This window comes from Hyperoodon ampullatus (genome assembly GCF_949752795.1).
Source record: "Hyperoodon ampullatus genome assembly, chromosome: 1".
NCBI classification, from domain to species: Eukaryota; Metazoa; Chordata; class Mammalia; order Artiodactyla; family Ziphiidae; genus Hyperoodon; species Hyperoodon ampullatus.
Genome location: NC_136914.1, coordinates 93,966,133 through 93,990,285, shown reverse-complemented (window position 1 = coordinate 93,990,285; position 24,153 = coordinate 93,966,133). Strand labels below are relative to the sequence as shown.

The window sequence follows — 24,153 nt, the reverse complement described above, 5'->3', positions numbered from 1 at the left end:
TTGCACAAAATCCGTGCAGACATGGCTCTGTCTCTGGGGAAATCAGTCAAATTTGGGGAGTTTCTCTGTGCTATCTCCTTCCATTTTCTCCTCTCCCTAGTGTCCCTTCCTAGTTTCTAGGATGCATGTGTTCTGTTTGTTTGTTTTTTTTTAACTGTCGGGAAGGGGGAACTGCCCAGATAAACTAATTTATACCAAAGTTTTAGAGGAATAATATTTTCAAAGGCCTTGACATATTTTAAGAGGTATTTTCGAACAGGCACTAGGACAGATTTTGCTAGTGTTGAGACTCTGGTGTCAGAAGAAGAGATGTTTTCGAGTGAAGTCATCCCAAGGCCCTTCAAATCACACCCCATATATGATCATGGTTTTTCTGTTCATCTTGGTGACTGGTCTGGTTTCAAGCTAATGAAAAAAATTCAGAAAGAGATGTGAAGGAGGTTCCTGGCTTTGCCATGCCCAGGAAATACATGCTCACAAGGAGCTGGTTTGCTCTCTAAGGACTCCCAAGTTGTTTTCCAAAAATTATTCTTGGAAATAGACTAGAGTCCATTTGCTTAAGCCCCAGCGTAGTTCACCATTGAGTTAATCTAATTTTGCTAAATGTTGAAGTGGATTCTTTCAGCAGGATTCTTTTCGATGTTCAGTTGGTTTGGACAAGATATTTCCACAGCACTTTGATGATTTGTAGGAAAGGTTAAATCTAAAGTTGTCCTGTACATTTAAATGAGTACCTATGGGCTTCATTTTTTTTAAATCTTTGACTTTCCTTAGGGTATCATTGTTTTGTCTGTGTTTTAGTGGAAATGCTGAGTTCAGATGTTTACTTAGTTATAGGGACTGGGATAAGTTGTTTAACCCCTTTCATCTGCAAAATAAGGCTAATACTGCCCACCATAGGGTTGATAGTGAAAAACAGAAACAGGACAAGTGAGTTTTGTAAAAAGTACCAAATAAGTATAAGGCATTCTTTGTTGAATTACACTGAAGTCATGTACTTTCCAAGAGAAACATGGCAGACTTCTTGTGTGTCACTGGCTAGAATTTATTTATTTATTTGGAGGGAAGTCAAGGGTGACAACTTTTATTTTGTGATGTGATTACCAGCTTGAATCACTAATATGAATGTTCAAAGAGATGCAGTAATCTGTCTGAACTGACTGACTTGTTTCATTTAACTTTACGCCATGAACAATGCTCCAGTTATCAACCTCTGTGTATTTTCCGCTTAGTAAATTAACAGTTTACTAAATGGTTTAATAGTTTACTGATATGAAAACCACTTCAAAACTTACAACTAAATGTCCTATGATTTTTTTTGTGTGTGTGCGTGTGCATAGAGCGCATGGCACCCACGATCACAGGAAACCTGGAGAACCAGACAACAAGTATTGGTGAAACCATCGAAGTTTCCTGCACAGCGTCCGGGAATCCCCCTCCACAGATTACGTGGTTTAAAGATAATGAGACGCTTGTGGAAGATTCAGGTGAATAGAGCATGTTGGTCTCTTTTTGGCTGCAAAATCTTCCTAGAGATATTAACTAAAATCTATATTATTTCTTTCTTAAAAAAATTATTTATTTACTCATTTATTTATTTATTTTTATTAAGGTATATCTATGTACAATATTATTTAAATTGCAGGTGGACAGATAGTGAGTCTCAATTTTTAAAGATTATTCTCCATTTATAGTTATAAAATATTGACTGTATCCCCTGTGCTGTACAATATATCCTTGTAGCTTATTTATTTTATACATAGTAGTTTGCACCTCTTAATCCCCTACCCCTATCTTGCCTCCCTCTCCCCTGTCCCCTCTCCCCACTGGTCACCACTAGTTTGTTCTCTATATCTGTGAGTCTGTTTCTTTTTTGTTATATTCACTAGTTTGTTTTATTTTTTAGATTCCACATAGAAGTGTCATACAGTATAAAATTCATATGGTTTCTTGATTTGTTTTAGGTAGAACAGAAAGCAATATTACTGTCCATGGTCTGGCTCATCTCATAGACTCGGAACCCGAGTATTCAGAGCCTGCTGAATTCTCATGGAAGCCAGGGGTGCTGAGACAGCAGTTGACCCTGTATGACTCTTTTTAGAGTTAGATAATAGCCCAAGATAAAGGGAAACATTTACATTAAAAATATTTTTGTCCTGAAAAACTCTACCAGACCACATCATAAATAAAAACCATCATTTTCCCCCTTTCTCAGGCATCGTGCTAAAAGATGGGAACCGGAACCTAACTATCCGCAGGGTGAGGAAGGAGGATGAAGGCCTGTACACCTGCCAGGCATGCAGTGTTCTCGGGTGTGCAAAAGTGGAGGCGTTTTTCATAGTGGAAGGTCAGTGGGAATTCATAGACAATCAGGTGGTTTTTAAAAATTAGCTTGTATCTTATATATACTCATATACTTTGGGCAGGAGGGTTATGGGTGGTTTTAATATTCTTTGTACTTTGTATGTTTTCTACTGTAAGTATATGTTATTTTAACCAGAAAAAGTAATTAATGTTATTTTAATTCTGCTCTCATCACATTTCTATCCCCGCAGTTCTCACTGTGGAAAAATTCTTAGCGAGGCGGGTGGAATGTCCTCCTTTCCCTGATTCTTTCTTCATATGAATGGCTTAATTAACTTGTTATGAAAATTATGCCTCTATATTTATTAGGTAGAATTGCTGCCTAGTCATGAAAGTCGGTGCTATCTAGATCACAAAGTCACAAAGGTTCATAGTTTTTATTCGACTAAAGATAATTAAGATTCATTTGCAAACAATAGACCATTGCTTCTCTGAAATGGAAAATTTGGGGGTCTTATCTAAATGTGTATGCAGGAATGATGTGAAATCTGGCATTTTCTCAGATGGGAAAGGTGAATTTGTGACAGAATATTTTATCTTCAAAAGTTTATTCCTATGTCTTTTTAAAAATAACCCATCAGGGGACAATGAAACTGTATTATGTGGGTGAAGGAATGGTATGCAAGGGGAAAAGAGAGGGGTGGTGATAGATGGAGGAACTGATGGATGTCTAGGCACTCATCCTAATTTGTCTCTCAAAGACTAGATTTTAGTCCCTTTAGTCTGTCAAATCTATGTTGCCAAGTATTACATCTCAGTACCTTGACTTCTTTTCAAATCTATAGGCTTATTACCATTTTGTAAACTGCAATTGCAAATAAAGATTTCAAGTGGCATGGTGGTTTTGTCACTTTCAAAGTGCTACATGTTTTAGGCAAAATCCTAAGGGAGACTTCCAGTTCTCTCCCATGCTTTGCCTCAGCTCTGTTAGCTGTCTGCACCTGGTTACCAAGAGGCCTAACTAGGTAACCTTGGCACAGAGATTGTATTTACTTCTCACCAGAAGAGAATATTAAGAAAGGAAGAGGTAAATATTTAATGCTCCTGCTACTTTCCCAAATGTTCATATGGGAATATTAATGCACCAACTTATATAGACAGTTGAATCTTTGAACTTTTTACTATGAACAAACAGACTTTTAAATCTCTATGTATAAATAGAGAATTCCTTCAGTAAGACCACCAGAGAAACAAAATCTACTTCCAAGCATACTTGGTGCTTGTCTCTCAACTATAACTCTTATTTTGCTAACTAATTAATTACTTGTCTTTCTGTCTTCTTGAGGCTGACTGAGCCACTCTCACAGCTTGTGGCCCAGTTTGATTCACACTGCACTCATCCAATGGGAGACCCTAAGTGATAATTGCTTCCTTATCACCACTGTGCTAATCACTCTTGGTTGAAAGCCTCCTCTGGGCTTAATTTTCCCCACTCAGAGCTGTCCTCTGGAGTCCTGAACATCTGCAGCTTTCCTTGCTGACCTCCAGCTTTTTCTCTTCTCTTTCCTTTCCTGAGTATGTTTAAACTCATACTGCCAGGCCACACCTGAGGCACTCACCTCAGCTCTTTCTCTTTCCTCACTGAGGCTCCTGCCACACAAGGATGGGGTAGTGAAATGTTAGCCAGTGTTGGACAGACCTTGTTTAACTCTTGACCATTCCATCAACTTGCTGTGTGCCCTTGATGAAGTAGCTTAACCTCTCTGAGCTTGCTTCTCCATCTGAAAACTGAGAGTTATTGAGAAGACTGAGTGACATGACATATCTAAAGTGATGAACATCTCGTAGGTGCCTAGTCACCAATAGCTCTCTGGCCAAAGGACTCCATTTATTTCCCTACTAGTTTTCTTAAACAGTCCTTCCGCAAACTCCATACAGATCAAAATATAGACCAACAGCATAAAACCAAACATTTATTTTCCCCAAATAGAATACTTTTCTTCTCTATAGAACATGATCTGGTTTTTTTCCATCAAAGTCTGCTTTTCTTCCAAATGCTTTCTCTTTGTCTTTTAGGACATTAATATTTCTCTTTTAATTACTTTAGAATTTTACTGCTGGAAGTTTTCATGAGCAATGTTTTGCAAACTTTAAATTATCCATTAAGAATATTATAAACTCCATTCAAGTTATAGGTTTGTGACTATCATTGTCTAGGATTTTCCTGAGTTGGTAAGATTGAGATTTTGCTTTAGTGTGGAACTTTGTTATTTTATATCAAAAGGTATGAGTTTCCAGTTGTTGATGCTCATTCATTTGTGTCTTTCCAGGTGCCCAGGAAAAGACAAACTTGGAAGTCATTATTCTAGTAGGCACTGCAGTGATTGCCATGTTCTTCTGGCTACTTCTTGTCATCGTTCTACGGACCGTTAAGCGGGTAACAAAATCATTTCCCTTCCGTCCCATGCACGTTGGTTTTCATGATTAATGAAAGCTGACTGGGGTTCTTTGAGTTGATTCTTCCCATTGTTATTGGCTCAATAGGCACAATTTTATTTCTATACAATAACCTTCTTACCCACTTGCTTTTGGCTAGACCACTGGGCTTTAATTGATAGAAGCAACAAGAGAAGAAATGGGCTTGGACTGTCTAGTGTAATTAAGATTTAAGAATTAAATTCTGAGCTCATTTGGGGGTCGAGGGGACACTGGGAGCAGAATTATAATAGGACTACTCTCACACACTATGAGCCATTTAGAAAATGAGACACCAAGAATGGGGCTTCTATAAACAACAATAACAAGCACAGAGAACAACAGCCAGACAACAGGGTGTGTGTGACCGGAAGGAGCAATGCTTTCCAGGCCAGTGGAGGGGAACTGAAGACGGGCTACTTATCCATCGTCATGGATCCAGACGAACTCCCCCTGGATGAGCACTGTGAGCGCCTGCCTTATGATGCCAGCAAATGGGAATTCCCCAGAGACCGGCTGAAACTAGGTGTGTTTTCAAGTGCTATTAATTTGATGTTGGGTTTACCAGGCCATCTCTTCCTCTTTTAGGCTAGTGACAAATCTAGTCTATTTAAATGTTGGAGCCTGGTTCAGAAAATTCATCCCATCTCTTGAATTTGAGTAATCGTCCATTTAGTCACTTAGAAGTAGGGTCCCTGTATAATCACCCAAAGCCGGACATTTAGAGGGTGAAGAGGGAGGTATTAAATCATTAAGCCAGGACAAGGGGGTCAACTGTACTGTCTGTGATAAACTGGGATGTATGGTCACCCTGTCAAGTCAGAATCTTTGCCTATCGCTTTGTTGGTGAAATAGTCCAAGTCTGTTTTGTTGTTGACTCTAGGTAAGCCTCTTGGCCGTGGTGCCTTCGGGCAAGTGATTGAAGCAGATGCCTTTGGAATTGACAAGACAGCAACCTGCAAGACAGTGGCTGTCAAAATGTTGAAAGGTAAAAGCAAAATTCTGTGGTGATGTACCCCTCTATCTGTTTCATCTCATCATTAAACATGATGAAAGGCTTGTATCAGTGGCTCTGTGGCTAGGTGGGCCCACTAGCCAAACATGCAGCCAGACTATACGATGCCTTTGTACAAACCAGATAAAAATTTCCTCTTTTATAGACTCATGCCAGGGTCCACAGCCTGGCAGGCAAAGTTGGGATGGATCTGAGCTCCCCTACCGCCCCACCTTGCCTGGGAGCCCTTGCACAGATCACAGCTTGCACAACTATATTTAGTAGTCTGGCTATAGGAAAAAAATACCTTGGTTACATCAAAACTGTTTTCTTAGTGTACTATAGTGCATTAGTAAGATAATTACAGACCATCAAGAAACGGAAAAAGAAATTTGATGTAATAAGTAAAAATAGCAGCATGCAAAAAACAGCATGTTCCCTAGAATTGGAATATGTAAAAGATTTTCACATATAAAAGACAATATGCAAAATAAGAATGGTTGTGCTGGGAAAAAAAAGAATTAAGGGGGACATTTTTAAAATTAAAAGTTTCATAAACAATTGTTAAGCCTAATCGTAATGGAATTCTGGTCTTGCCATTTTAATTTTGGGGGGGTGATGCGTATAAAGCTCTTTGCTAGAATTCTGATGTGCTTTCATTGATGGAGACAGTGCTACTGACCCTTCGCCAATAGGTCTTGTGCATTTTGAAGGCATCTCTCTCCTTTTGCCTTTTCTCCCTTGTGGCAGAGGAGTATGTAATTTTGAGGTGGCTCATCAGGGCCTGAGGTGTGGACCACGTCTGTGAATTAGAGGGAAGTGTACCAGTCTGTACAGGATCAAACTCACAGTCTTAGCCTCATCGGCCTCATGTGCCAACTGGCTTTGCCAGCTGGCCCTTGTTAAGTTTCCTGCTCGGCACAGATTGGTGGGAACTCCAGCATAGCCCCTAACGCACGAGCAATACATGGTGTTGCTTCCTTACAAGGAAGCACTGAAATAATCAGGCCCTAAGAAGCATAGTAAATCTGATATGTGAAAATCCAGTTTTGTAAAAGGAGAAAATCTGGGCATGATTTCATTTGCAGATGTATTCTCCACTTTGCAAAAGACCTCACAATGGCTTCCTTCAAATATCAAACATTCTGGGTGCACTTAAAGAATTTGATTTAGAATTATAAAATATAATTTATGTTTGTCTTTTAATGCAGCTAGCCTGTCAATTGGGTTACAGTTGTATTATCCCTGGAGGGAAAGTTGCACAGATGCACACAGTGCGGCATTAATCCTCCTAAGGTAATGCCTCATGTATGATTTCCCTCTTTGTTTGTATTTGTAGAAGGAGCAACTCACAGCGAACACCGAGCCCTCATGTCTGAACTCAAGATCCTCATTCATATTGGCCACCATCTCAACGTGGTCAATCTTCTTGGTGCCTGTACCAAGCCAGGGGGTGAGTGTCTATAGATGGCTCTGGCTGTGGGATTTTGGCATATACTTTTCTGCTGGTATTTGAGGGAAACCACCCAACTCCCATGGCCTTGGTTTCCTTAACTTAGGAAACTTTGGCAGATTCCTATATATAAATATATTTCATGGAGGTTTAATGGGCACTGTAAATTATTCTAGAACGTGAATTAAAAAATACTACATCATTATAAGACAGTTTGCTACTTATGTAATAGGTGTTCAGAGGAGAAGAGTAAACTTCCCTCCAAATTTGAAAACAAAGGACTTTAAGAGTAGTCCCCTCTAAAATGGTGTCATCTCAGGGATTGTGTTGAAAAGCAAGTGGGTGGATTTTCTTCTGAAATTTTGGTTCATCTTCTGTGGAATTGCCTTTTGGAAAAAGAAAAGTTACAATATAAGGGAATTGCAGCCAGCTGATTTCTATGATCCTGTTTCCAGTGAAAGGGTGTAGCCTCTTCTGTGATATTTTCTAGCTCTTCGATATCTTAAACACTTGGTGAGAAATGAGTGAAAATACAAATACATTTTCTCTGCTTGGTATGCTGTGCTGTCTGCAGGGCCACTCATGGTGATTGTGGAATTCTGCAAGTTTGGAAACCTGTCAACTTACTTAAGGAGCAAGAGAAATGAGTTTGTCCCCTACAAGGTATGTCATTTCCTAACTCAACTGTGGTCACATTGTAAAATGGAGAAAAACTCAGAGTGGTACAGGTTACGTTTTTTGGTAAAATTCTGCAAAGAAATTGTGAGGAATCTTTTCATGTTACCTCTTGGCTGTTGTAACTTCCTCTTTTACCTTCTGGAGGACACATACTTCTCATGTTTTATTTTTGTGACTCTGATCTACTGACCCATTATAGATGATGCCAAGGAGGGGAAGGTGGGTGTGATTAAGGGTAAGGAATGACAGGTGGAAGGACAGCTCTGGATTATTCTGTCTCTGCCCTGGCCATATGTGGCCCTATAGAGTGTCAATCCCAGTGTCAAAAGTGCCCTAATGTTGGAAGTGTGTCTGAGTAAAACATGTAACAAGGCCCTTATCTCTAAGCTAGAAAAGAGACAGGCTCTATGGAAGAAAATATATTATGTAGAACACTTGCCCAAAATTTCAGCCCAGAGATTCCATGATCCTGAAACTGATGTCTCTCATCTTCTTTTAATAGTACAATTGTTTCTATAGTTTAACTACATTGGAGAGATCTTCTGGTGTTCAAGGAGTTTGTTCATCTGTTCCTTTATAGACTAAAGGGGCACGATTCCGGCAAGGGAAAGAATACGTTGGGGAAATCACCGTGGATCCTAAACGCCGCTTGGACAGCATCACCAGTAGCCAGAGCTCAGCCAGCTCCGGATTTGTTGAGGAGAAATCCCTCAGTGATGTGGAGGAAGAGGAAGGTACCTGCCATTGCTTCCTCTGCACCGAATGCATGCTCTTGTAGGAACAGACAGGGTGACAGGGTGTTACAATGAATTTTGTCCTGGAAAAGTCCAGTATTACCTAATATTTGAAAGAGACCTAAATTTCTAGGAGGCTTTCATTCAGTCTCCCCAAAAGTGAGGGGCGGAAGGCTACGTGGTGAGGCAGAGCATGGCTAGCCTGAGAAATCTCGGTCCCCCAGGAGGGCTAAGCAGTTGGCAACAGTCGAACCAATGCTCTTCAAGTCTTGGTTCAACATTTGTCAGCAGGAGAGGCTCGGCGCCATCTTCCGGATGGGCAAAGGAGGCTCTCTGGTGTTTGATCAGCCCCCCCATTGTCCACAGCAGTTCAGTCCCACCTTGTCGGTTTCACCAGCACAACAGAAGTCCTTCAGTTAATCATACCCAACCTTCTCCAAGGCAGTATAGGCATCTGTTGTTTCTACCCCAAGTGGCTTATCAAGTCTTCCATATTTCGTCAGAAGAGTCTTGGTCAATACCCTTTTCTTTATCCACTTATGCTTCCAGTGATATTTTAGTGCTCTTTATGAGTGGAGCTGTGTTCCCAGCCTAAGTTTCAGGACCTCTTCCAGCTTCAGGATACACTGTATATCTGCTTCCCTCAGAAGGAGCAGAGACAGCTCCGTGGAGGTAGAGATGGGGCTTCCTGACATTTGGGTCTTCTTGAGGCATGAGCTTAGAAGAATTAAATCATGAAACAGTGGAAGAAACCTGCTTCTGTTCCCTTTGACATGAGGCCACAGAGAGAACTTAAAACTGACTTCTTTCCCATAGAAGCCAAGCAGGCAGTGTGAGGCTAGAACTTGGTCTAGAAAAGCATGGGGAGGTTGCCTGGACCTCACATAACTGGGTGCACACTGAGTGGAGCCACTTCTGCCCTGTCCTCTCTCTCACAAAATGGTGGCCAGAGAGCTGGAAACCCAAGGGCTTGTGGGAGTTGGTCGGAGTAGAGGGGGCATTGGCCCAGAATTTTGCCTCCATTTCTTCATCTGGAAAATGAAAGAGTTTCACTAATTATTCATGGAGAGCCCTCCAGCCCTGAACATAGAAAGTCACTGAGAAAAAGTTTTGTAGTCTTTTTAATACTTACAAGGTTATTATTACAACTGAGTTTTCATTTGCTCTGGTATTTGTCTTCAGGAAAGAAGCCATGTCTTATCTTATCTGACTGAAGTTAAGAGATCATGTTGAAATGCTCATTAATGTCTTAGTATTTCTTTGTACTAGTTGCCCGGAAGTAAATACCACAAATTTACGTAAATTCATCTTTCTCTTGATGTTCCTGTCTTCTCTCATTCATATCCTGGAAGGAAAAAAGCATCCTCACAGGCCAGATTTAATGTGTTTACAGCCCTTTCTCAGTTTAAAAGTGAGAGAAGTATATATATTTCTGGTATTTTTAGTTAGCCATTGTAGATTATGGTTTGACCTTTGGCCTTTGTCCCAGGACAAAGCCTGGAGAGAAAAGATTCAATGACCCTGGATATTGTTGTTTTATTTTTAGAGTTCTTGATATGAAAACGATTGTTTATCCCTCTGGGTATATGAAAAAAACACAACACTTTAAACAGCAAATTTGTAAAAGCCTGCTTTTACCCCCCTGTTATCTATGCCAGTTTTTCCTCCATTTTGCCTCCTGGATTTGTTCGTCCAATTTGGCTAAAATGGAAAAACCAATATTTTTGCTAAGGGGTATGATGAAGGCTAATAATATACCAGGATTCAGCATACTTACAGAAGATAGAAGCATTTTCTGTCTGCTTCTATTTCCTGAAATTTAACTCCCAATTTTTAAAATGAAGATTGCTCTATCAAACTTACAAACAGTTTCTGGACGAAATACCAATCTCTGTCCTCCTGCATCTTCTGACAGTTTCTGAAGATGTGTACAAGAACTTCCTGACCCTGGAGCATCTCATCTGTTACAGCTTCCAAGTGGCTAAGGGCATGGAGTTTTTGGCATCACGGAAGGTGAGACGAAGTATCTCTTCACATCACAGATTTGCAAATGAGGTGTCCAGTGCCAGCCATTGGTGTTTGTTTGGGACTGTAATTCATTCACCACTGCTGGAGCACTGTTAAGAGAGCTCTACTGGGGAGGCCCCATTTCTGCTCATTAAAGTGGTATTAGGAGTTCATGAAATTAATTCATGTGATAAATACCTACTAAATGCAGGCAGTCTTCCGAGCGCTAAGGACACTGTGTGAGCAAATAGGCAAAACTCTCCACCTTCATGGAGATTATGTTCTAGTGGGTGGAACAAACAATATAAACAAGTAAAATGACTGGTAGGCTAGATGGGAGTAAGTACTGTGGAGAAAAATCAACAGGAAAGAGTTATATAGTATACAGGAGCATTAGGTTCCTGTAGACCTATGCCTCTGTGTTTGTGTACATTGATTTTAAACCAAGGGGACACGGAAGGCTTTAGGGGAATGTGCATTTGAGTAATGGCCTAGAAGAGGTGAGGGGCTGAGCCTTGCAGATATCTTGGCACAAGTCTGTTTTTCATTTCTTTGATATTCATCACCATCCATCAAAAAGTATTTGGTAGTAGCATAATTAGAAACCAGGAAGGACAGGCTTTAGATGAGAGCGATTGAAAGAGCTAAAATTAGAAAAGTAGGCCAAACAAAGGCTGAGGTGGGTACGTGACAAGTTACAAACATTCCAAAGGTTGTAAACACTGTGGAGGCTCCGCTCAGAAAGGATAAAATGGATGGTTTTACATTAAACAAGAAAAATTCAGATTAAGTATCAGGAAGAATTATCAGTTGACAGAATGCAGTTGCTGCAGCCTACCTGTGGGAGAAAGACTTAAAGTTTTTACTTTGTGTTTTTTTCCTAAATTAGAGTAAAATCCCTCACCCATGTCTTTTTCTGGAGTTTAAAGCTTGTCACCACTTTCAGAGCCTCAGGATCTCCGAGGTTTCTGCTCAAGAGCTCTTGTCTTCTCTCTTCCAAGGGGAAGGGAGAGAAGTGAGATCTTAGAGGATTTTTCCAAAGAGAAAGGCCCTTTGCCCTTCTTGAAGATTCTGATTTTATTTTATTAACTTTTAAAGGCCAGAGCCTGCCATTTAGTCAGGGTTCCTTTGATGGGGAAGGGAATGAGGGGTGGAGGGGGATCCTTTTACTTCCCTTGCATCTACCAGCTGAATTTCTTGAATACCACCTGGTTGCTTAAAAAAGGAAGCTCTTCGGTTCGGGGCAAAGTAGGAAGGACTGTGTTTTTTGGAGTCTCCTGTCTTGATCAATCACGCCAGACAATGTGCTTTTTAAAAAGAAATTTTTTTAATAGAATTTTTAAAGGTTACACTCCATTTGCAGTTATTACAAAATATTGGCTATATTCCCTGTGTCGTACAATACATCCTTGTGCCTCGTTCAGAGGAAAGTGCTCTACAGATGTGAGGTGTAGGGGGTCCGTAATGCCTGGCTCACACATCACTCCTCCACTGACATAAGAATTCCCATCTAAGCCTTTCATTCATTTCTAAATGTTCCCCGAGACTCTTGTTCTCTTATAAATCTATCAGGTGGAGATAAAGCTGCTTAGGGTAGGAAGTTACATGAAGGTAGGGGGATACAGAGAAGAGAGAAACTGAGGAACAGAAAAGAATAGAAGGAAAGCCAAGGAGAATTCGCTTTTCCTTTTTCGTGTACCAGAGAATCCCCTTGACTAGTGAGAGGCTGAGAGTGCTTTCATAGACCTCCACGATAAGCCAGCGCTTTGAAAACAGGGTGAGCCCCACTGGGAATTGTTTCTCAGAGCTTGTCCAGCTTCGGTTATGTATGGAATAGAGAAACCAACAAAGGGCACCAAATCAAGGAGAGCCCCTTGTTTCTGATTTCCGTGCATTCATTCAAAATAAACCCCATTCTAGGGCCTCCTTAGAATAACATGTTTTAACCGTATATGGTACCAGGCAAAAGGGATGTGTGGATGTGACCAGAAACACATTCTTAATTGTGTCCAAGAGAAGTCTATTTATGACTCCATCAGCATGCTATAACATAACTATTTAATTCCAGAGTCTGGGGCTGTTTATGGAATAAGCAGATGTGTGTCTCAATGAAACTTACAGACTTTTTTCCGGAAGAGTTGATAAAAGATGTTTAACCCAGTGCTTGTTAATCAGTTGGTTTTCTGATGTGGGTTTTTTTTTTTTTTCTTTTTTTTAAAGCATGAGGTCACAACAGATGTGGAAGAGATCAGTTATGTTGAGTCCTAATGCACACGATTCTTTTTGCAGTGTATCCACAGGGACCTGGCAGCGAGAAACATCCTCTTGTCGGAGAAGAATGTGGTTAAAATCTGTGACTTTGGCTTGGCCCGGGATATTTATAAAGACCCAGATTATGTCAGAAAAGGAGATGTAAGTTTCAGAGATGCACCCAGTGATCTGTTAAGTTGCAGAATTCAAACTCCTCTCAGCAAGCCTCAGGACCTGTGTCCAGGGACAATGGAAGCTTTTCCTTCAGATATTTGATAAGTTGGGTTCTCATTCCTTGTCTTCTACCCCTGTAGGCTCGCCTCCCTTTGAAATGGATGGCCCCGGAAACGATTTTTGACAGAGTGTACACAATTCAGAGTGACGTGTGGTCTTTTGGTGTCCTGCTCTGGGAAATATTTTCCTTAGGTAAGTCCCTTCTCTTTGTCCCTTCATCCATACTCCAAATAAAATGATAAAAGTCATTGACCCCAGTGCGCCTTTCCCTCTCCTGTATTCCACCTTTATCGGATGAAACTTACTTGGAAGCTTTGGGTTGTAAAACCTAAAAAAGCAAAGAAAAAAAGAAAGGAGCAAAAGATATATATGTGAAGAAGGTGTTGAAGAATCAGGCTAAGGGCTTTCTGCAAGAGAAAGTCAAATCAATAAGGCACCATTCCTCAGGACAGGAATAAAGACGCTGACGTAGAGTGGACTTGAGGACACGGGGAGGGGAAAGGGTAAGCTGGGACGAAATGAGAGAGTGGCATGGACATATGTACACTACCAAATGTAAAATAGGTAGCTAGTGGGAAGCAGCCGCACAGCACAGGGAGATCAGCTCGGGGTGGGATCCCACCCTAGAGGGGTGGGATAGGGAGGGTGGGAGGGAGGGAGACGCAAGAGGGAAGAGTTATGGGGATATACGTGTATGTACAGCTGATTCACTTTGTTATACAGCAGAAACTAACACACCATTGTAAAGCAATTTTACTCCAATAAAGATGTTAAAAAAAAAATAATGCCCCATTCCTGTTTTATTCTAGGTGCTTCTCCATATCCTGGAGTAAAGATTGATGAGGAATTTTGTAGGAGATTGAAAGAAGGAACTAGAATGAGAGCTCCTGATTATACCACACCCGAAATGTAAGACTTTACAAGTGTTTTTCTATCCTCCTTCTTTGCTCACAAAAATTCTCCCTGCCTAGAAGACTTTCCATTATATGTACCTCCTTCATGGCCCAGTTTGTGTCTTACTTCTCCCTTGAAGTCCTCCTTGATAATCTTAAGCACAGAGTCATCCTTCTTGAAATGACAGCACTTTATCTATACCAACCAGTCAGCTTTTACTAGATGTTGATTTATGATGTTTCCTTTTCTATACACACTTGATGCTCCAAGTGTAGGGTTCCGTGTTTTACGTAGTTTCGTGTCCCTCTTTAGCATCCTGGCTCATGGTGGACTCTTTATAAATATTTACTCATTCAAGTGCTTATTGTCAGCATCAGATCAGGAGGAAAGAGGCGGTTAATGACTTCAGTGTTTTGCTTCTCTAGGTACCAGACCATGCTTGACTGCTGGCATGGGGAGCCCAATCAGAGACCCACGTTTTCAGAGCTGGTGGAACATTTGGGAAATCTGTTACAAGCTAATGCTCAGCAGGTTTGTGACCTCCATCCAAGAAGCTTCTACAGAGAGTACTTAGGTGTCCAGGGCTCATCTGCTGCCTAGACCTTCTCATGGCCACCATACTGTCCTCTCAGCCACTGAATCCAAGGAGCCATATTCTTCCAGATCTGAGCAGTAATGCTTTTCTAAAAGTCATAATTACCTTTTGACAGATGAGATCCTAATTCATAACCTGGGAGCTGATCACTTTTATTTTTACTGATGTATATTGTGGTGTCTTCAGAGGCTCTTATAAAGTAAAAGAGCAAAGAAGCAACAAACAAAACTAAAAAACAAAAAAAAAACACAAAACCTAGTTGATCAAGTGAATATCAACAGTGGACAGAATTTCAAGGAATTTTAAATACATTTTTCAAGCAAAAACACATCTGAACCCTGCAAAATTGATGTATTTTTTCCCTCTGTAAAATCCCAGGCCCTCATAACTTCCATTGGAGGATTTTAGACTTGTAGCCTTTACTGTTAGAAAGTTACTTAATCTCCAGTCAACACCTCTTACTACAGTGAATGGAAGTCAATTTCCTCCTGCTTTTCTTTTGAACAGGTGGGGGACAATGGGTCAAATCTATTTTTATCAATAAACCTTCCAAACATTTAGAGGTATCAAATTGCCCTTTATTTCTGTATCAAATTGCCCTTTATTTCTTTCTCTTGATGAAATAATGTTAAGTTCTGCAACCTTTTCTCAGTAGACCCATTTTCCTGAACATTTACTGCTTTTCTTTAGACTGTCATCAGTTTTTCCATTGCCTTGAAGGGTAGATGCTAAAATTGGATGACATGCCCTTTAAAGGACCCAGCTCGTGTAGATAGGACTATGTGAAGAAACGATTTCTCAGCTCTGTAGAGCTCTGCCTGTTCTGTTGTTCCATCTGTAACCACAACCCGTTTCGTCTTCATTGTAGCCATAGTGCTCCGTGGTCCCCTTACTCATCTTGTTTTTTGTTAGATCCTTTAATATACTTTCATCTACACATCGCTTTTGAGTGCCCTTTTGTTTTTGACAAGCCATTTTTAAAGTTGTCTTAAAGTTTTACATTCAGATATGAAAGCCACATTCCCCATAAACAAGAAGCCCCAATGGCCTTTGTTTTTCATAGAAAGGCTCTTGAAGGACTGAAGCCATAACAATAGCACTCTGTGTTTATTGTTTCAGGATGGCAAAGACTACATTGTTCTTCCCATATCAGAGACTTTGAGCATGGAAGAGGATTCAGGACTCTCTCTGCCTACCTCACCTGTTTCCTGTATGGAGGAAGAGGAAGTGTGTGACCCCAAATTCCATTATGACAACACAGCAGGAATCAGGTACGGCCTAAGGTCAACATCCCCTGGGGGAGGGAGCTTCAAGGTCATCTTGGGGAAGGGGATGGAGGAAGGACATCGTATAAAGTTGCTGCATTTCACTTACACATTCACCCTTTGCCCTGAGAGGTCCTTCTTGAAGAGGGCCTGGGTAGGTGAGTCTCTTTCCATCTGTGGTCCACATTGCTGCCTAAGCTCTTCATTTCAGGATTCTAAGCCCTGCAGCTGCAAATAGCTGGAATGCCACAGTTTGTTAATCTCCAGAAAAAGAGACCAATTTTACAAAGACATCTGTATTTAAATTATCCCCATGTACTCTTTTATTAATGTGAATTAAATGGCTTAGGAAAGATTCAGGAAGGAAGAGTTCTATGCATTTATGAAAACAGACCTTTGCCTCTCTGGCTGGGATACAGTGTGCCATAGGGATGCCTCCTGAGTTAGACTGGGCAGCACAACTTCAGAAGCCCATCCCAAGTCTGATTTTCAGCATTTTATTTGCATAATGGGACTTCTGGGCTTATTTAAAACACATGCACTGCCGTATTTTCCTGATTTGTAGAGGGGTCGTAAAGGCAGCTTTCTTTTTATTCTCTCCCAGCACCTGTGCATAAGGAAAGAGTTGGTATGGTTTCTACAATATGATGTTAAAATTGCCTTTTACTAAGCCTGGGACTACTTCACTTTGCTTTGTTTTGGGTGTTTTCCTCCTGTAACCAGACCCCTGGCAGCATGAGCCCAGCCTGCCCCCTTGGGTGTGCTGTGGCTGCAGGGGGAGCCATGGAGTTCTAGCCTTTGGCCGGGTTGCCAGATGGCAGGTGGGGAGTCACGCAGGACATTTTGCCCCGTGGACTCGCACAGGGAGGGCAGCAGGAACGCTGCTGTGGGAGAGAAGAAAGCTCAGAGTGGGAAGAAGTCAACCCGTAAGGTGTCCATTCCATTTGTGTCAAGAACTTTCAGCATTTTTCAAAGAACTTTTTCTTACCAGATTTTGCCAAAGTTAGGCAAGGTAGATACTATTATCTTTTGATGTAGATGTCGAACGTGAGTGTCAGAGCAGTTACCTGGGGAGAATACAATATTGTAGTTAAAGATCCAGATTTTAGAGTCAATGGAACTGAGTTGGATTCCCAAGTCTGCTCTTCGCAGCTGTGACCTGGGGCAAATTTTCACCGTGACCCAGGCAAGGACACTGGTGTTGTACAAAACTGATGACTTTGAGAATTACATGGTATAATGAGTTTCTAAGTGCCCGGCACCTAGAGAGCACTCAATAAATGATAGCAATTAAGTGAGCTGCTTAAAATCACATCCCTGGGATGAATCCAGTTCCTCTGATATCTAACTCAGGGCTGTTTTCTCCAATACCAAGGAGGGAGCCTCAAAGAGAAAGAGGAATGAAATGAAAGCCTATAGTTCCACCCCAATGTTTAAAAAGTCCTCCTTCAAGTTCAGCTGGCCTTCTGGTGTGGTAATTATTCCCGAAACACTGTTGCCTTCTGTGTTTTCAGAAAGCCATTTGATGGTGAGCTGGTGTTCCTTGGGTTTTTCCGTGATCAGGTGGGGTGAGGACCCAAGCTGGCAGCCTCTTGGCTTACTCAGGCGCTTTGCATGTGGTGCCAAGAGTCGATGAAGTCACGTATGTGTAATGGAAGTGCCAAATGAGATGCTGGATCTGAAACAGGGCTGCCAACATGTATCCCCAGAGGCGTGGACAAATGCGACACCACAGTCCCAATACAGGCCTGGCTCCTATTTTCTGTCTGATTTTTGAATTGGTCTTTCCAGTCCAGTTTCTCTTTTATCCAGCTGTAATTTGAAAACTAAAATGGAAATTGGAATCTTTTGTCTGCATCCCCACTCGACCCCCTCCACCTTTTTGCCTTTACTAAAAATAAGGCACCGTGATCACATTTTAATTGTCTGGGTTAAAGGAAAGGCAGAATCGAGGCATCTGCACACAGCACATTGCACTTGGTTGCTCTCTTGTGTTCTGCTTCCCTGGGGAAGAGGAAATGAGGCTGGGGTGCCTCTCAAGGGACTTGTGCTCTTATCTTCCACGTTGCCAGTCAAGGAGAAGAGCCAAGGAGTCTTTCTCACTTGCTTCCTCATAATTTTCAATTTCATTGCATTATAAATAGAGCTGCACAGAGACATCCCCGTGGGAGGCAACCTCCTGATTTTTTGCCCCTTTAAACTATTTTAAAAATATTTGTTCAGCATTTATTTAGAGAAGAGGCTGAGAGATATGTGGGGGAAGGGTGAGGAGGAAGGACCACTAGTGTCTAGACTTAGGTTTGTCTCTAATTTCCCCTGTGGATCAGCTCTGGCCCCAAGTTTGCATGCTTCCTGCAAGAAAACACCTCTTAATTGGACTCATCGTTCTTGGAGGACAGTTTGGGGACCATCTGCAGTTGCTCCACCAATTCCCCTGGGAGTTTCGTCTCCCACTCCAAGCAGCTTATCAAAGATTTCTTTTCAATTCTCTCCCAGAGAAAGGTTCTGGCACACACCTTTTTTTTTTTTTTTTTTTTTCATTTTCGTTAATTGCTAGCGATGATTTAAATGCTCCTTGTAGACTGATGCCTGGGACAGCCTGCTGGCTAGATATTCCTGAATTTGGCTCTGATATTAAACTGCTTGAAATGAAACTGTCCTTTCTGCACCTTTTGTCTTTTTTTTTTTAACATCTTTATTGGAGTATAATTGCTTTACAGTGGTGTGTTCGTTTCTGCTGTATAACAAAGTGAATCAGCTATACATGTACATATATCCCCATATCCCCTCCCTCTTGCGTCTCCCTCCCTCCCACCCTCCCTATCCCCCCTCCCCCACCCCCGCCCCACCGCATGGTCGGTGCACACATGGGAGAGAGCAGGGCTGTGCGCATACTAGGTGCTCAGTAAAGACTTGGACAATCTTTACTTCACTTTTCTCTTCTTCCTTCTCCTTCCTAATGCTTTTCCAAGAACGTCAATGTGGAATAAGGTAAAAAACAAACAAAAACAACCCTGCATGGGCTCTAGAAACCTAAGTTTGAGCCCTAGTTCTAGCTCTTTCCTCCCTAAGCCTTAGCTTCCTCATTTCCAAATAGGAAATAATGAAAACCTATTTTGTAGTTTTGTGAAGAGCAGATGCAATGATGTCCATGGAAATGCCTTGTCAACTGTGAAGGGCCGAGCAATGTTTATTATTATTGGGCTCAGCAGTCAAGGAGCTAGCCTTTCTAAGGCAGCTGCATTACAGCCCAAATACCTCTGGAATCTGTCCACAGACCATGTGGGCATCACCTTTCTTTAGTCAGGCTGCTCTTCTTTCTCCTAGATAATTGGAACAGGCTCCCGATTGGCCTCATGGCCTCTGGTCTTACCCTCCTCAACCCAGAGTCATCTTTCTAAAGGGCGTATCTGACTTTGTCAATCTCATGCTTAAAATCCTTCAGTGACTGCTCATTACCCTCAAGATAATAATCCAGATATTCCAGTTATGTGATTTTGGACAAGTTCCTTAACCTGTCTGTGTCTTAGTTCCTCATCTGAAGTTGGGATAATGATACCCACCTAGAGAGGTACCATTTGTGGAGATGCCATGAGACAACGGTTGAGGAGCATTTAGCACAGTGCCTGGCATGTGGGAGAGTCTCAATAAAGGATTCCTGAATGAGTGAATGAATGAATGAATGAATGACTAAGGTACCAGTAATTTTTGGTAACCACCACTTTTAGGGACTGGACTTAGGAGAAGTAGGCTTTTCTCTCTCCTTTACGTCATGTCCTCTTTCCTGTGGAGTTTCCTGAGTGAGGATGTCATTGGTGAACCCCATTCTCTCTTCTTTGTAAGAGGAGGAACCAGCCTCCTGGGGCAGGGGAGGGAGATTTAGTTTCCATTATCCTTTTTTGCCCAAATGAGTCCTCTCTTCACTTGATCACAGAAAACACACGGACTATATAGTATATCCAGAAGGCCGTCTAAAGTGGGAAGTATGCTGGGATAAGAGTGAAGAGTGAATTTGCTGTCCCTTCCCATGAAAAGGACTTTCCTTCTCTCCACTTGGGCTGATTTTAACAGAAAATCAGACTCACCCAAAGTCACGTAGTAGGGAAGGAACACCCTAAGGGAACAGGTGATGTGACAAGTCCTATCCTTTGGACTCCTGAAAGAAACGTGTACCCTTTGGAATTCAAAGGAGGAAAACAAGTTTTGGTTGATGGTGCATCATTCTTTCTAAGACCCCCTTATCAACCACCAATGATCACCTCTATCATCCTCCAGGTATCTTTGTGAGTGAGGAAAGGAAAGCTCTTGCCAGTACATTTTAAAGATAGAGCAATAGGGGCACAGAAATATATCTGTGACTTTCCCAAGTCTGTGTAGTTCGTGGTAGACTTTGAAATAGACAGAATACCTTGTGACTCTCGAACTACACCCCCAACTCTGTGGGCTAACAATAGGAGATTCAGCCCACCTGCCCCTGTACCCATTACGCCTCTACTACATGTAGAAGAAGGTTGTCTCCAGACCTTGCTGGGTTCAGCATCCTTTACTGGAGCCAGGTGAGATTCAGTGAGATCTGCAGGTGTTTCCTCTGCCCATCTTTCATTGACTGGTTGTTCTGTGGGCATTGTCTAGAAAACTTGCCTAGGAGATGCCCAGAAAGATGTGAAACACTCAGTAATATGCTGAGAGCTCAGTGGAGGAATCACAGGCAATCAGGAAGCCAAGCAGAAGGCAGCTGACCACCGAGTCTGCTGTTGTTGTCTTCAGTCCAGCCCTGGACCTCAGAAGTACGATTCAAAGGAAAAAGGGGCTCATCTATGCCCCTCAGTTATATTATACTTTTAAATGGACTTTCACAGGAAATTAAGCCTTCAGTGTGTGCTAGCAGAGAAAGATTTTTGTTTTGTTTTTCTTTTTCCAAAGGATGTTTTGAAGGTTGCTATTAAACTTGTGGTTGAAAGATAATGAACTTAGGTATCACTTGTGGAATCTGCAGCCAAATATACCACCACTAAAATATAAATATTTGTTCTTTTGCAGTCAGTATCTGCAGAACAGTAAGCGAAAGAGCCGGCCTGTCAGTGTAAAAACATTTGAAGATATCCCGTTGGAAGAACCAGAAGTAAAAGTAATCCCAGATGTAAGCACATCTTTTAAAAATAGTCTTAGAAATAATACCAAAGATGAAACATTAGCTAGATAAATATTAACCTAAGCATTAGAGACTTGGAGCCCCATTATAAGGCTGTTCTTGAGGGTATGTGTGATGGGGTCATTACAGCAATGGAACTTATTGGGCCCCCTTGGTTTTTCCATAAGCAAAGCCCCTGGTCTAAGGTTCAAGACAATCCAGCTTCATGCCCAATTCCACTCAAGTGTATATAGCATCATTGTGAAAGAGGGATAGAAACGGGTCTCCTCAGCTTCTTCTTCCTAAATTTCTCTCTTCTTCCAGGCCTGTGTCTGTTTCTTGGAAGCAGTTACTTCCTTTTGTAGCCTGCATGGTTTCTGGCTATGATACCTTTACCTGCCTCTGCAGAACATGGGAATGTTGTCTGATAGATGGGTTAGGAAATCAGTTTAATTAAGTAATTGTTCAGTGTACACAATCAACTGTGCCATCTCATTGTCTCTTAAAAAGGACAACCAGACGGACAGTGGTATGGTTCTTGCATCCGAAGAGCTGAAAACCTTGGAAGACAGAACCAAATTAGCCCCATCTTTTAGGTAAGGCTCAGCCAAAATAGAAGGACAAATTTCAACAGGAATTTTCGGAAGAAACTTAGGACTTTGAGTGTAGGTGCAGAGTTTTCCCTTTTTGTGTCTTTGTTGGTTGGGCAAATATGCATCAACCTAACTAATAAAGAATGGAAACAAATCAAACTAATTACCTGGCAAGTCTAAAAAAGAATCTGAAATAAGAGGATTTGGTCAGTTTTCATGAGAATTTATGAATACTAGGGAATTTTTGAGCATATTTACTATGGTCAGTGGTTTGTGTGGTACTGGCTAAGTAAAAAAGAGGTCATTGGATATAATCCTTAAAACTATTGAGATAGTTAAAACCTTTGTGCACTCTACTCTGAAGAATTTTCAAACTTGAACAGAAACAGGTACACCTGTCTTTATGAAATATAATGTATAAAGAAGCCATTATCTATTTGCTTAGATACTTAAATATTTTTGGCTGAATTATTAAGTACTTAATTGTGGGAAAAATGCTGAATTTGGTTTTGAATATTTCTTCCATGTGATTCTGTAGGAATTTGTAGCTGTTTTGAGTAGATATACCTGCTTTTAACTTAACAAATAAATAAGATTCTGTATTTATAAGAATATTGGGATTCAGAGTAGTTATTTATTTGCTAGCAGGTTCACTCTAGGTGAGAATAGAGAAGACTTTGATCTACTTAAAATCGAACTGTTGGATAAAATGGGACCACCCTTGGTATCGAGTGATGCTCATGTAAAACAAACAAAGAAAAAACCCATTAAAATGTGCCATTGTGCCATTTCATTGTCTGCCGTAGTCCCAGGATGAGAGATTGTGAGAGTCAATCATATGTTTCATTCACTGATTCAAATATATTTGTTCAGCAATGCATAGGTACCATGCCATTGTCTGAGACACTAAGCTCATTTTACTGAGGTTGGATTGAAAGAAAAAATGTATATCTAGTCATTTGAAATAACTTTTAAACCATATATGAACACGGAGTTAATAAAATCCTTTTTTGCAGTTTTCAACATGAATAGCTTGGTAAAACACCTACTAAGGGGGAAAAAACCCCACCCTTCAGAATGGCTTAAGCTCCACACAGCCTACACCAAGCTACAGAAAGCCTTTTTAAGCTTTTTTTCTAAGCTTGGACATGATTACCGTCTGTCACCATTCCACGCCATTGAAAACATTCCCTAGTTGCTGCTGAGTGATCCATGTCCTCCGAACTTCCAAAGAATGTGGTTTTGATGAGTAAAACGCACTTTTTGACATGTCTGGCTTGATTGCACACACACGCTTCGACTTAACTAAAGTTTAAAGTTGTGCAAGAACTTTATTAACAGCACCCACAGGCCTCGTTATCCCTTACTTGACAGTGTGGGGCAAGCACTAGTGGAGAGCATCTTTCAGAGCATCCCAGTTTCGCTCCACATCCTGAAAGAGTCCCTTTGGCTCCTATCCTTGTATACAAACTTGTCAATCTGCAAGGCCATACAAAGGTTCCATTGGTTGGAGCCTTCACATAACTCAGGAGAACTGCCTTTTATCTCATCTCAGGCTTGAAAGACTTGGACCTGAATAAGAGGACTTATCTGAAACTCCAAATTCACGCGAGTACCTGAAAATAGACATTGTCTGAGTGAGGCTGCTATGTTGATGAACAAGTGGGAGGGAGAGGGACTGGTGTCTCCAGGAAGATGCCAGCCCACATGAGGTTGGGAACGGGGTTAGGATAAGATGCAAAAGAACTCCCTTCTCTCTGCCGACTCATTTGGTTGCCATCTCTTCTGCAGTGGAATGATGCCCAGCAAAAGCAAGGAGTCTGTGGCATCTGAAGGCTCAAACCAGACGAGCGGCTACCAGTCGGGGTATCACTCCGATGACACGGACACCACTGTGTACTCCAGCGAGGAGGCGGAACTTTTAAAGCTGGTAGAGATTGGACCACAAGCTGGCAGTGCAGCTCAGATTCTCCAGCCTGACACTGGGATCACACTGAGCTCCCCTCCTGTTTAAAAGAAGGCACCCACGTCCCCCAGTCCTGGAAATCACATGAGAGGTGCTGCTCAGATTTTCAAGTGTTGTTCTTTCTACCACCAGAAAGTAGCCACATTTGATTTTCATTTCAAAAGCAAGGACCTCCGACTGCAGGGAGGCAGTCCTCTAGGCATTTCCTGAGAAGATGCTTGTGACCCAAGAATGTGTTTGTGTCTTCTCCCGCTGTTGACCTTATTCTTTTTAAAATTCATTTAAAAAGCATGTCTGATGCCCCCTAGTGTGGGTCACCCCAGGAGTTACAGCAAAAGAACTTCAAGAAATGGCTGCATCCTCCAAGAAGTAGCAGTACCTGGGGAGTTGACACCTCTGTAAAACTAGAAGATAAACCAGGCAATGGAAGTGCTTTACGTGTTGAAGATGGGAAAGACCTTTAGGGCTGAGTCCATCTAAGAAGCTTTGTTTAGGAGATGGGTCCTGAGCCAAGTCTTATGTGTGGGGCTTGGATTGATGGAAAGGAAGATGCTGGCTTGCTTTGAGGATGCACTGGAGC

General features: G+C 41.5%; 1 protein-coding gene across 1 annotated transcript in view; it reads left to right on the top strand.

Moving 5' to 3' along the window:
* The window catches only part of KDR (kinase insert domain receptor), a gene marked incomplete at its 3' end in the record, with an annotated part of 43,084 nt that extends 19,463 nt beyond the window's left edge, over positions 1–23,621 (top strand). Inside the window, exons 14-30 of the mRNA XM_079702936.1 lie at positions 1,341–1,487; positions 2,216–2,347; positions 4,635–4,741; positions 5,170–5,305; positions 5,663–5,767; positions 7,113–7,226; positions 7,801–7,889; positions 8,485–8,638; positions 10,554–10,651; positions 12,935–13,057; positions 13,210–13,321; positions 13,939–14,038; positions 14,449–14,554; positions 15,738–15,889; positions 20,924–21,023; positions 21,525–21,610; positions 23,399–23,621. Coding sequence (XP_079559062.1) covers positions 1,341–1,487; positions 2,216–2,347; positions 4,635–4,741; positions 5,170–5,305; positions 5,663–5,767; positions 7,113–7,226; positions 7,801–7,889; positions 8,485–8,638; positions 10,554–10,651; positions 12,935–13,057; positions 13,210–13,321; positions 13,939–14,038; positions 14,449–14,554; positions 15,738–15,889; positions 20,924–21,023; positions 21,525–21,610; positions 23,399–23,621 — 2,084 coding nt within the window. The remainder of the gene's footprint in view (positions 1–1,340; positions 1,488–2,215; positions 2,348–4,634; positions 4,742–5,169; positions 5,306–5,662; positions 5,768–7,112; positions 7,227–7,800; positions 7,890–8,484; positions 8,639–10,553; positions 10,652–12,934; positions 13,058–13,209; positions 13,322–13,938; positions 14,039–14,448; positions 14,555–15,737; positions 15,890–20,923; positions 21,024–21,524; positions 21,611–23,398) is intronic.
* Between the last annotated feature and the right edge of the window lie 532 nt (positions 23,622–24,153).